This window comes from Glycine soja, chromosome 15 (assembly GCF_004193775.1).
Source record: "Glycine soja cultivar W05 chromosome 15, ASM419377v2, whole genome shotgun sequence".
NCBI lineage: Eukaryota > Viridiplantae > Streptophyta > Magnoliopsida > Fabales > Fabaceae > Glycine > Glycine soja.
The window spans coordinates 17,399,519-17,412,598 of record NC_041016.1 but is presented as its reverse complement, the minus strand read 5'-3'; the positions used below and the strand labels follow the sequence as shown (position 1 = coordinate 17,412,598).

Below are 13,080 nucleotides of genomic sequence, written 5' to 3'. Positions count from 1 at the left end.
TCAAACACCCCTAGACCAATGGTCAAGCGGAGGCAACCAACAGAGTCATCCTTAAAGCCCTACACACTAGACTCAACAAGTCTAAGGATTTGTGGAAGGAGGAACTCCCTAGTATACTTTGGGCTTATCACTGTTCACCCTAACCCACAACCAATGGAACTCCTTCCCGACTCACATATGACACAAACACTATGATCCCTGTCAAAGTTAGGGAACCATCAACAAGGAGATTGTTGTTCCAAGAACAACAAAATGAAGAAAACATTAGGGTAGAACTAGAGACAAAGGATGAAGTCCAAGAGATAGCCAGAATCAAAGAAGAGACCACCAAGCTTTGAGCATAAAGAAGATATAATACAAAGGTTTAGCCTCGAGCCTTCCAGCCTAGCAACCTTGTATGGCGAGTCCAAGGTGAAGCCAGAAAAGATCCCCGAGCAGGAAAGCTTGGTCCCAACTGGGAAGGCCCATTCAGGGTCATAGCAAGCCTAGACAATGGAGCCTACAAGCTATAAGAACTAGATGGTAAAACAATTCTAAGAACATGAAATGCTACCCATCTAAAGTTCTATTTCAGTTGACCTACTGGAAGACCGGGTGTTGTACTCTTTTCCCTTCTCAAGTCTTTTGTCCCAAAAGAGAAAAATCAGTGTTTGGGCTTGAGAGGTTTTAACGAGGCATGTCTGGGGAACGAAGGGAATTTGTTCTTAATTGACTACATTGAATAAAGTTTACCTCTCTTTAGTTTTTTAAATTCCTTGTGTCAACTTTACAAAGGCTCGTCAAATTGAAGGTCTACCCTTGGTGAGCCCTGACAAAACCCAGGACGAAGGCATTCCTGGTCGCATCTTCGCATGCTCGTCAAACCCAAGGTCGGCCCTTTGTGAGTCTTGTTTCTCCAAAGGCTCATCAAACCCAAGGTCTGCCCTTGGTGAGCCCCGAAAAAACCCAGGATGGAGGCATTCCTGGTCGCATATTCACAGGCTCCTCAAACCCAAGGTTTTCCCTTGATGAGTCTCGCTTCTCCAAAGGCTCATAAAACCCAAGGTCCACCCTTGGTGAGTCTCGCTTCTCTAAAGGCTTGTCAAACCCAAGGTACACCCTTGGTGAGTCTCGCTTCTCCAAAGGCTGGACAAACCCAAGGTTCGCCTCTCCAAAACCCAACACGAATGCGTCCCTGGTCCAAAGCTCGTTAAACCCAAGGTTCTTCCTTGGTGAGCCTCTCCGTTGCTAAGTTTCATCTTCGCAGGAACTCAAGGTATGCAAGGTCTACCCTTCACAAGCTTTCATATTCTTAAATTTTATCTCTATAGGAATGCAAGAAACCCAAGGTGCACCTTTGGTACACACTCTTAAAAAAATATAAGGCACACCCTTGGTAAGATCACTCCTTGGGAACTACGACAACCATAGTCAAAGGTACAAATTCTATAAGGCAAAACGTACTACCACCAGACTAGTCAGCAAGACCTTCAATCAGGTGAAAGTCAAACTAACTCCTCACAAGCATAAAGGGAAAAGCTTTGCAAAGAAAAAGGAAGCATCACCAAGATGAGTGACAAGACCTTTAAGCAGGTCGAAATCAAACACGAGATTATCTCGTGTCATCTAGTGCTATATTTCACACAAGACCGCCAAGGTCTTACTTCCTACGTTGTCAAAGATCTCACTCATATCAAAACAAACTATCCTTACTATCACAAGCAAAGGAGCATTGCATAGACAAAAGGCAACATATAAGACATACAAACGAAGCAAAACTCATCAACAAAGGAAAGCATACATATTAAAGAAGAACAATCATTTTTATAATTACAAAGCCATTATAGCCCATAATCCAATAAGTAAAAACAAAGAAAAAATGGTCTAAAAATTGACCCCAATGCCCTGTTCCTCGCCGGCATCCTCCTCCTCAACAACTATCTCTCTTTCCTCAAGCAGATCATCATCCTTCACGTCCTTGAAAAGATTAAAAAACCCAAGTCAAGATCCTTGGCAAAGAACCCGACCTGCCTAACGGCCTTATGAAAGCCCTTTTCATGCTTCTCCATAACCTCTTTCTTATACACCAACAACTCTTCTTCAAGCTTTTTGCTGGCCTCCCTCTCTTTTGATGCCCTCAACTCAAACTCCTCCAGCCTGGACTCTGACTCCTTCAATTGGGCCTGGAGGTCAGCAACCACCTTGGCAAGCTCATCCTTCTCTATCGCAGTGCTCTCCACTTTGTCTGTCAAGTCATTTTTCTCCCTTTGCAAGCCCTTGCAGCGCTTTAGCAACTCATCACCATCCAATCTGGTGCGCAGCAGCTTGACAAGAACATTACCAACCTTGAATAATAGTCGATGGTTTGAACTCACGACCTCAACTAAGGCTACAATGGCATTGGCCACCTTAGGATGCTCCACTCTCCAAACATTTTGAGTAGTGGCCCTCCACTTGGCAATCTCAGTCTCTAAGGACATCACCTTACTCAGAGCTTCCTGGTGTCGTTGTCCATTTTCCTCCAAAATCGCCAGACTTCTTTGGAGGAAGACCTTCATAGAGTCAGTTGCATTAAGAACCCCAACTGATTGAATAAGATTTTTATCAAAGAGAGACACAAAGCCAACCAAGGTTTTCTACTTTGGCTTATAACCTATACCCCATAATGAATCGACATCACGAGAACTGTAGATTTTATCTAAGGAGACATTGGGGTGGGAAGAGGAAGAAGGAGACCCTGATGCCAACACAGCCGAGGGGGGAACCGGTGGAGTTGAAAAAGAAGGACGTGGAATTTCTAGAGCGCTTGTGGTCATCACACTAGCACTCAAAAAGGGTACAGTGACGGTGGACATCAGACATAGAGAAAGACAAGGAAAAATATTTTATTGTCCAAGGTAGCAAAAGGAGCATTTGACAAAGGAAGAGACAGAATGCCCCGCATATCTAGTGAGCCTGAAAGTTGCACTAAGATAACCTTGTCAACCCTCTTCACCAGGGTCAATAGATCCTCTTCAAACGACTTGAACCTAGTAGGGTCTGACTGCAGTAGAACGAGAAGCAGGGTTCCCCGTCTCGGTTGAATATCAGTGGCAACCCATCAGCCATGACGTCAGTAGCTAGGACCTTGAAGAAATGATCCTAGAAGCAGTGAAACACCTTCTAGTCAAACTCGAACAACTTCTTAGACACGTTGTGCAAGGAGACCCAGCCTATCTTGCTTGCCAATTTCATCTGAAAGAAATACAAAAACACCAACACACTAGGTCAGATGTTGAAGAAGGGGCATAGAAACTCGAAGGCCCTCACCATAGCCCAACTATTGGGGTGAAGTTAAGAGGGGTTACATTCAAGTGCTGAAGTAGAACACATTGGAAGGCGTTCAAGGGGAGAACCAAACCCAAAACATAAAAAAGATAGTGGTACATAAAAAAGAAGGGCGGATTACCCGACACTACCCTTAAAAAGGGAAAATCGTCACTCCCGCAAGCCTGGACGACTATCTTGTAGGTACCCTCCGGATTGGCCAATTTCACCTGGCGATGCAGAGCGGCGACACTCACCACGAAAGTAATGGAGGAGAGATATTTCAAGACATCCTTCCTTACCCACTCATAGCCAACGACGACAAGAGAGGATGAAGGCGACCCAACACTGTGGCTACGATGCACATGGGGGAAGCCCTAATATCCTCGTCACCATTCCTTCTTGCTCCCCCAGAAACAGAAAAAAGGAGAATCGTGGTGACTGGAACGGGTTCCTCGTCCATAGAAGCAATAAAAGGTTGTGCCCTCATACATAAGCGAAAGGTGCCTCCACCAACACGACGTGAAGCCGTCAACCTCTCTGAGGAAGAGGACTCGCTATCAGAGGCTCCATGGCATGTCTTCTTTGAGGAGGAACCACCGATTGGGATGACCTCCCGGTCCACTAGGGGTTGCTAAATTGAACCCCTGGAGTCACTACTGTCCATACCCATGGTGGAGTCAGAGATGAAAGACATTTTGGAAAGGAATGTACCTTAAAACAAGAGAGACAATCGAAGAAAGAAAGATCGCAAAGGTCGCAAGAATGCAAGGAGATTTCAGAAAAGGAAGCACAAGTTCAAAAGAGATGATGATCATAAATCAAACATACACTCTATTTAAAGAGGGTGTGACTCTTTGGTAACGGGCAGGAGCTAAAATGATGCCCCAAAAGTTCGCACCACGATGCAGCCCCACTACCCACTCACCACATCTCTAGTACGTGCCCACTCCATAGGTGACACGTATGCAAGAGCAACGCGCGTGCACTGCACTCGCCTGCAGTAAAAGACAAACAAAATGCTTGTCTTCAATGCATTCTCCAAAGGTCATAAAAGGGCAGAATTTTCAAATATAGGGACTCCCCTCACCTGACATGCCTGACTTCGTCTAGAAAACCAAAAGCATGCCCCCCTGGACAACTTAACAACAGCAACCCATACAACACTTGTCCAGGCTGGGGGGGCTTGATAAGCCTCACAGACCTGCAACTCTCACACCTGTCAAGGTTATTACTCTCGACACCAGACAACACTTGTCCATACCTAGGGGTTCGACGAACTCGTGACCCTCTTACTTGTCAAGGCTACTACCCTCAACACTAGACAATCTTTCTTGACATCAGACAACCTCTTTCGCTTGTAAGCTGGCTCAGAGCTCAGGAGGCTTATGTACTATCTAGGGTTCACTAAATACACATGGTAAGCTATGTGGCACTCCAATACACAATCAACCCTCCATCTCATCCCTGGCACAGAAGCACAAACGTCTAGCCCTTATCGGCAAGACTCCCAAACTAACAGGTTATCTCTAACCACTTCATTATTTGAATATGTTGTAACCTCTTTATCATGTGGCAGGTATTCTATTATCATAGCTTGGGGGATTATGTATTGTCTAGGGTCCACTAAATACACATGGTAAGCTATGTGGCACTCCAAAACACCTCATCCCTCCATGTCAGCCTTGGCACAAGAGTGCAGACGTCTCGCCCTTAGTAGCTGGGCTCCCAAACCGACAGGTTATCTCTAACCATTTCATTATTTGAATATGTTATAACCTCCTTATCATGTGGCAAGTATTCTATTATCTATAAGCTACACATTATCTACTAGTTATTATCTACAAGCTAATAATTATCTACAAGGGTTGTTACAACACCATAACAACCCTTACAAACAAGGACTCATAGCTCCCACTCCACTCTATAAGTATCAGGTTCTATATCATCCTTTTCATGACTCATTTTCACATAACTCACATACTTACTGGAGCATCAGAGTCCTTTATTTTGCAGGTTCGTCCTTTTGTCCTCTTAACAAAGGGAAATCCCAATCCAACATGCGAGATCGTGGAGCCTACTTTGGTCACATCCATATTGACGTGAGACAACTCCAAATTTTGGTAAGTACATTATTTTAAATAAAATTATTTTTAAATACTCTTAATAAATGCGTTTAAGTAAGGATTACCCACTTTAATAATGGGGATGTTTAGGAACATTTTATTTCTCAACTATTGATCCAATGACTATTAAGTTTGACTATCTCTCTCAAATAAGGTGGGTTTAATATACACAACATAAAAACCTGGTCTAGAGCTTGATATAATATGAAATCTTCTTCTATGTTAGCTCTTAGCTACCTCATGTTCTTTCTCCACTATATTGACAAACCTATCCTAGCTTCCTCCACATATACTTGCAATTTGATGTGCAATATTGCAAATATATGGTTATAGTAAAATAATAAAATATCAAAATCATAAAAATTGTGTCCATTTATTGCAATTTAATAAGATAAATGATCATTTAAACAAAATAGTAAGATGTCGTTGGTCTAAGTGAAATTAAACTCAATATCCTTAATGTTTTGATGAATTAGTTGTTTGTTTCTTATATAAATAACTGAAAAAAATATTAAAAAAAATTATAATCTCCTTTATTTGGCATTTGAAGAAAGAGTTATTATCAACATATATCTATATTATCTCTTATCTCTAACTTTCATTAATAAAAATTAATCACAAGGACTTAATTAGTCTTAAAATTCAATATTGTCACCTCTACAAATATACAATGAGTACTCTCGCATCTCTTATGACATTCTCATTTCTAAAGATTCTATATCTAATATCTTCAATCATGTTCTTTAACTAATAGATTCACTCAAGTATTATTTTCTTTCACAAGCCTCTTTAGGCTTCACCCTAAAACCTTACTATAAACCTACAAATTGACTCTAGACAATTAATTTTTTATATAAACAATTAAACAAAAAGACTCAATTAAAAATAAATACAAGTTCAATGTCTCGATTAAAAAAATTAAAAATATTCAAATAATTAAAACTTCTGAATAATTTAACCAAAATTAATCTTTTCAAAGTTTAAGACAAGATCAACTTTCTCTAAAAAAAAAAGAAAAAAGAAAGACCAGATCAATCGGAGACAAGTATAACCTAATTGCGCTTGCATATTATTTAAACGACACGTCCCGCTTCATTCAACGGTTAAGATGGTTTCTTTGAGTGAACAAAGACACCCAAAAGTGTGTTATTTTAATTTTTATTTATTCCCAAGTTCCAATCAGGGTTAAGGAATTATTGATGGGGAGGGAGTTTGGTTTACTTACAATTAGAAATAATATATCCGGCCGCGTAGTCTTTGATTAAGTATTTAATTTAATTTATGCCCTTAAATATTCAATTGATTTTCTTAGAGTATCTACAATTGATTCTTGATCATATAAATGGAAAAAGATTCTGCTTACAGGAACACAACTCATTTTAGTAATTTTTACACCTTAAAAATAGTTAATTTTTAATTATCGATTGAAGGACATCTTCAATGAAAAAAAAATATAAACACTATTAAAATGTTTTGTTATATTGTCTAAGAGAAATTATCCTACTCCAAAACCACATACAACATGCATCCAATTTAATTTTTTTTAGCAAAGTACTTACACACCACTTATGTGGTATTCCATTTATAAGGAATTGGTGAAAGCGCAACTCAAATATCAACCTTGGTGTGCAAAATTAACAATTAAACTACTCCATTGCCTGCCGTATTATTTGTATAATCGAACCACCCAATTACGCACTTACCTATATTAAACTAATGCTGTGCTACAATTTTTTGTGACGTCTTAATCATTGAAAATACTTTTTCGGAAACTGGTCCATGTACAAGTGGACAGATTCTACATTAGGAAAGTAAAATATTTTTGGCATGGTATCTAAATAAATTTAATTCATTGGATGTGCTGATTTTAAAATCAAAAATTAATATTTTTTTTTCTTTTTCAGTTTGTCTCTGATTATTTCGTTTCTCGGATCGTCTAGTCTCTTTATCCTCTGTCATTCCTTCTCTCTCCATTACCTTTCTTTCCATCACAAATGTCACTTTATCACTGATAGAATCATTGTTTCCCCATAACTATGAATGATTTTCAAGAAAATAACAAACAACAAGGATCCAACATTAAAAAAAATCCAACAAAAGCCAACGACAAAAATTCAGAATATCACACTCAAGAAACAAATCTAAATCAAATTCTTTATAAAAAAAGCCAATGCAAGCACTACGAAATCCATTCCCAAAGGAAAATGATGAACCACCATGAAACCTTTCCTTGCTTGTGAACGCAAATCATTGCACGCCGCTACTGCCAACCACCCCCTTTGTCTCGTCCCGACGCTGCATTTGAAAGTAACTAAGGAACACAAAATGATGCATCCGTTACTAGACCTTAAGATGAAACAATAATGTCTTTCAATGACACACCAAGAGTGCACTCGAACAGAAGGTGTGAGTTACAGTCGGCAAGTGCGCTTTGGTGCCGATCAGTGTTGCAAATGTGGTGCCTCGAAGGTTTGGGTTTGAGGTTGGAGGAAAGGAGGGAGGATAGGCAAATCAGGCGATTAAATAATCGGAGTAGTTAGGGACAAATTGGGAAAGAGAAACAAAAAGGAGAAAAAGAAAAAAAAAGAAAAATATTAATCATTGATGTTAAAATCAACACATCTAAGAATTCAAATTTACTTAGGTATCTTAAAAAAATATTTCAGTTTCAGTAAAATTCATCATACAAGTGACCCATAAATAATATTAACGTTTAAACAATCACAACATGCACATCTTTTTAAAGGTGCAATAGAATTAGTAAAATAAACATATGTTTAATAACTTGATAAATTAATTAAAAAATCTAAAACAGGTTATTCGACACTTAATTTTTAATTAATTTTAAAATTTAATTTTTAACTCAGAGATGAAATCATAACTGAAAATATCAATTTAAAGTGTCAACCTAGTAAAAGGTAGATTAATCTAGTATCAAACAAAAAATCTGGAATACCTTTTGATTAAGAAAAACTCTATAAATAAATTAAAAATAATTTGTTGGACATATCTCTAGCAATCATCTCCCACATACTTCCAAACAAAACCACGGGCTTAGTCCAACCACTCCATCAATTATATTACAACATCTGTGATACCCTTCCTAGTTGGTCTTATAAAAGACACCCACATCTCACATCCCACCCTTCACACTAACCTTTGGCACAAACACACACCCATCTCCTCCATCCTTATTCTCCACAACTCTAGCTACCTGAGCACAAATTTGTAGCCATGTTGGGGAAGAGGCCCCAGCCGCGGATTGGAAAAATCTCCGAATTATTGGTCTCCGGCGACTGCACCACCAAGCTTTTTGATGCCCTCGGAAGAAGCCCTAGAAGCCCGTTTGACATGATGAACTTGAAGATGCAATCACCAAAGGGTCTTAAAAGCTATGACCTTGGTGGTGTAGGTCTAGGAATTGTGGTGGCCCTTGATAAAAAATCATCATCCGAGGAACAAGGCCATGACGTTGTGCCCAAACACGCCGTTATTTGCACATCAAATTCAAACCGATCCGTACCAATCCCAGTTAAAAACCATCATGGGTTTCAAAAGGGTGTGAATGAAATTCCCGTTGGAAGCTCCGAGGATTACACGTTTGTGACATACCATGTACCTAACAACAAGACCATCACTAAGGTTTATTATGATGGCGGTGAACGTGGAATTCTAACACATGGCTGCTATAATATTAACAACAACAACAACAACAACGTTGGTGTTGGTGGTGTTAGAAGAATCCCACCAACGCAAACTTTAAATATTGAAGAAGATGAACCGTCATATCCCACCTCGGATTTTCTCAGCTCGTGTCACTTGTGCCGAAAGAATCTCCATGGCAAAGACATTTACATGTACAGGTACTTACAAATTCATATTCCAAAGTCCTTCTTGCTCAAAATTCGATCATTTTATTTATTATTTATTCAATTTTTTTTAGTTATGGGCAAGGTTTTAAAAAAGGGTCGGCGACCGTGATTTGGGCAACGCGATAAAACCACAATTGATGATATTTAAAACCTTGGTTATGGGATTTAAGTTGGACTAATGATTTATTTTGTATCGGTGTTTACAGAGGAGAAAAAGCATTTTGTAGCAACGAGTGTCGTTCAAGGCAAATATCAATGGACGATGAACGCAAGGAACGGTGTAGATCAGAAGCTTCAAGGTCTGTGGAGATGTCAAGTTCACCATATACAGCAAGGGACCAAATGTTTTCAACTGGGATTGTGGCCCTTTAGCGTTTAATTTCTGTCTCTGGTAGAGACTCATATATACTTTGAATTCACATCATATAAGGCTATGTATGTAAAAGAAAATTAAGAAATCTTAGTGGTGTAACCATAGAAAATTTTTTGATCGAAAAAGTAGTAGAGATTTTGATTTAGTTGAATACTAATAAGAGCTTTCTTTCTTCTTCTTCTTGTATCTCAGAAAATTATAAATTTGCGATTTCAATTGCAGATTTAGTTTGTTCTGTTTCCTTCTATCCTTTTACTCTGTACTTTTTTTTGTTTTTTAGTTTGCTTTCTGCTGTGTTCTGTTTTGAGGTCAAGTCTTTTAGGAAACATAATAATTTTTTGATCACTTTGTTCAATCAGCTTTAACAAGTGGCAGTTCATAATTAAATAGGTGGGCACCTCGTGTTTAATTCTGTTTTGATAGCAGTGCTTTTAACACAGTCGAGAAATGATTGAGTGATCGTAATGTTATTTAAATGAGATTTTCTTTTTCTTTTTCTTTTTCTCAATTCCTAAAAAAGTCATGTATAATCTCCAGAAATAGGATGTAAATATATATAATGAGCAAGAAACAATTTTATATTTTTATAATCATTATACAAAATTATTTAAAATAAATTAATTAAAAAAACTTACACATGATATTTGAAATTACTAGCTTACTTTTTTGTTCATTTACTATTCTTGTAAAAGAACAATATTGATAGTGTGTTTGAACGAATATTTGCAAGATTAATTTTGAACTATGTTAATTTTGTAAAATAATTTTTACTTAAAATTAATTTTAAAGTGAAATACTTCATGTTAAAAAGTTTTTACATTTACATCAAATTTAAATTAAATATAATATGATACTTTAATGCTAAAATTGTTTTATTTTATTTTTATTCAACCATACTTTATTTAATGCCAAACTTAATTTTAGCTTCATCCAACAAAACATAATCTTTTTTGGAATATTGTTTACTCACTTTGGATATAGATGTATGGAGTTCAAACGCTGCCAAACATGCAACAAGGAAGAATATGTTCTCATAAGAACACTAACATTGGCGACCTAACAGCAGCAATAAATTATTAAATTTTTAAAAAAATAAGCTTAATTATTTATACGTTCAATTGCATATTTTATCATCTGAATATTATCATTTTGCAAAAATTAAAAAATATTGTGGTAAAATGTGCAAAAAAAAAATGATGATAAAATATGCAGAAAAAATTTAGGTAGTAAGATTAGTAAAATAATAATAGTTGAATGATAAAATGCACAATTAAAACTTATTTATAAATGTTTATATGATTAAAAAATATACTTTCCATATTTAATAAGTCGTGGTATCGGGGTTAAAAGCAACTGTCCCAACCACCCTCCTACGATAAGAATTCTCCTTTTATATAGCTCGTTTCAAAATAGAGGGGGAAAAAAGAATAATTCCATCAGTGGGCTGAACTCAAGAAAGTAAGAGTGAAACCTATATCTCACCTCGCCATTTTGATAAATTTCTCACTTTTTTCATAAATTAAAATTAACAAATTTTAAGATTAAATTAAGAGATGAGATCCTTGAAGTAAATATATGTCCAATGGATCTCGTCCAAAGTGAAGTAGTAGCAAAAACGCACCAATCTATTTTTTGTTGGGTGAAATTTAGGAGAAATCAGTGAAAAAATCTCAAAATTTACATGATTTCACTCCAAAGAAATACTAGTGTGGATTAGAAAACGGTGTTCTTATCTTGAAACTTATGGTTGAACAAAACATCAAGCTGTCTCATAAATGTGTTATTTCGTCGTGTTTAAGTGGATGCTAATACAGTAGGGACCATGGGATGGACCACTTTGAAATTAAGCACCAGGTGGAGTGAATATCACTAGGGAATCCAAGTCTTGGTGTGGCCCAATTTCATCAATTCCCACTATAAATGGAAAAAAGAAAATAAGATAAAATCAACAAGCTAGAGAGCCTCTTATTATAAAATCACTAAACATGTCAATTAATTGATGTGAGATTATTTTAATTTAATCAAAAGTCTTAAATTTAAATTTTAAATATGTAATTATATTAAATATTTTGAGAAATTTTTTTATCTCCTATGATAATTTTACTCGATTTGAACTAAATTGTGTACAACAAAAAAATACATATAGTGAAGAAAAAAAAACTCAATATAAAGGAATCATATTATTATGGCTCCACTCCACTCCGAGCTACTTTATGCTAGGAACCCCTTTTATCATTCATAGGCATATGCCCCACTACCACATTGCATGTCCACTGCCATCTTTTTCCTAAAATTAAACATCATTGTGCTCCCTGCTCAGAGGGGAAAGTTGGAAAAAAAAAAAAGGAATGTCTTTTTTATGAGTGGGAAATGAAAAGAACAAGAGAAGCACAGAGGAAAGTAACTAAATTACATCCTCAAGTGAATCACCCCCCAAGCATCAGAGAGCAATAGAGTAGCTAGCTAAGATGGAAAATGATCCCAAACAAAGTATCATTGATCTTGACTTGCACCATACTTGGATAACCAATCTGCACATGAGTTGGCTTCACCAAGTGTATGTTGCAGAGTAACTTGCCTATTCAAACTAAGAAGCTTTTTATTGATGGTAGTGATTTGTAGTGCCATGGATGAGACGAATCTCCATTTTGCAATCAGTCTCACAAAGGATGATTATGTATCCTTCATTCCATGCTATTTGGAGTCCATGAAATACAGCAAACAATTATGCTTTCAAACTCGTTGATATCCCACAATGTCCTGAGAATCCAGCTAATCCAGTTCCTTAAATGATCCCGAAATAGTCCTCCATATCCCACTTTTCCTGGGTTCCCCAGTGAACTGCCGTTAGTATTAATTTTGATAGCAGTTGGTGGGGGACGCTTCCACAAGACTTCACGCTGCTGCTTGTAAGTAATTGCACGCCTATTTGAACAGTTAATATACTGGTGTAGAATCTGTATCTGACTTATGATTCTCCAGATATGCCATGAATTGTCTTGAAAGATTTTTGCATTTTGTGCCTTCCACAACATCTAGCAGCCAGTGGCAAACATAATTCCATTATCGCTATTGAGGTTGGAGACTAGCCAGTCATACACATTCGTTATGTAGAAAAGAGTATGAGAATCCAGTTTCAAGTGCTTCCAAACCATGGTTGAGTTAGGACAATCCCGAAGAAGATGACATGTGGTCTCTTGCTGACTAGTACACCTACAACACAAATCATTAACAGACAAGTGTCTGTAAACGCGACAAATGTTAGTTGGTAGGCTACCTTGAAAGGTAAGCCAAAGGAAGTGAAGAATGTTTTCTGGTAGCTGCATCTTCTAGACCCAGGACCAATTGACACGGTGTGTATTAGGTGATGGACTCTCGGCAATTAGCTATTTGAAGGTAGAGTTAGACGTATAAAGTGTTAGGA

The 13,080-nt window shown here is 37.4% G+C and overlaps 1 protein-coding gene across 1 annotated transcript; it reads left to right on the top strand.

Moving 5' to 3' along the window:
• Positions 1 to 8,528: 8,528 nt before the first annotated feature.
• Positions 8,529 to 9,901, top strand: LOC114386627 (FCS-Like Zinc finger 14-like). The gene is made up of 2 exons (XM_028346659.1): positions 8,529 to 9,274; positions 9,490 to 9,901. The coding sequence occupies exons 1-2, from the start codon at positions 8,646 to 8,648 to the stop codon at positions 9,653 to 9,655; spliced, it is 795 nt and encodes a 264-aa protein (XP_028202460.1). The 5' UTR covers positions 8,529 to 8,645; the 3' UTR covers positions 9,656 to 9,901.
• Positions 9,902 to 13,080: the final 3,179 nt, after the last annotated feature.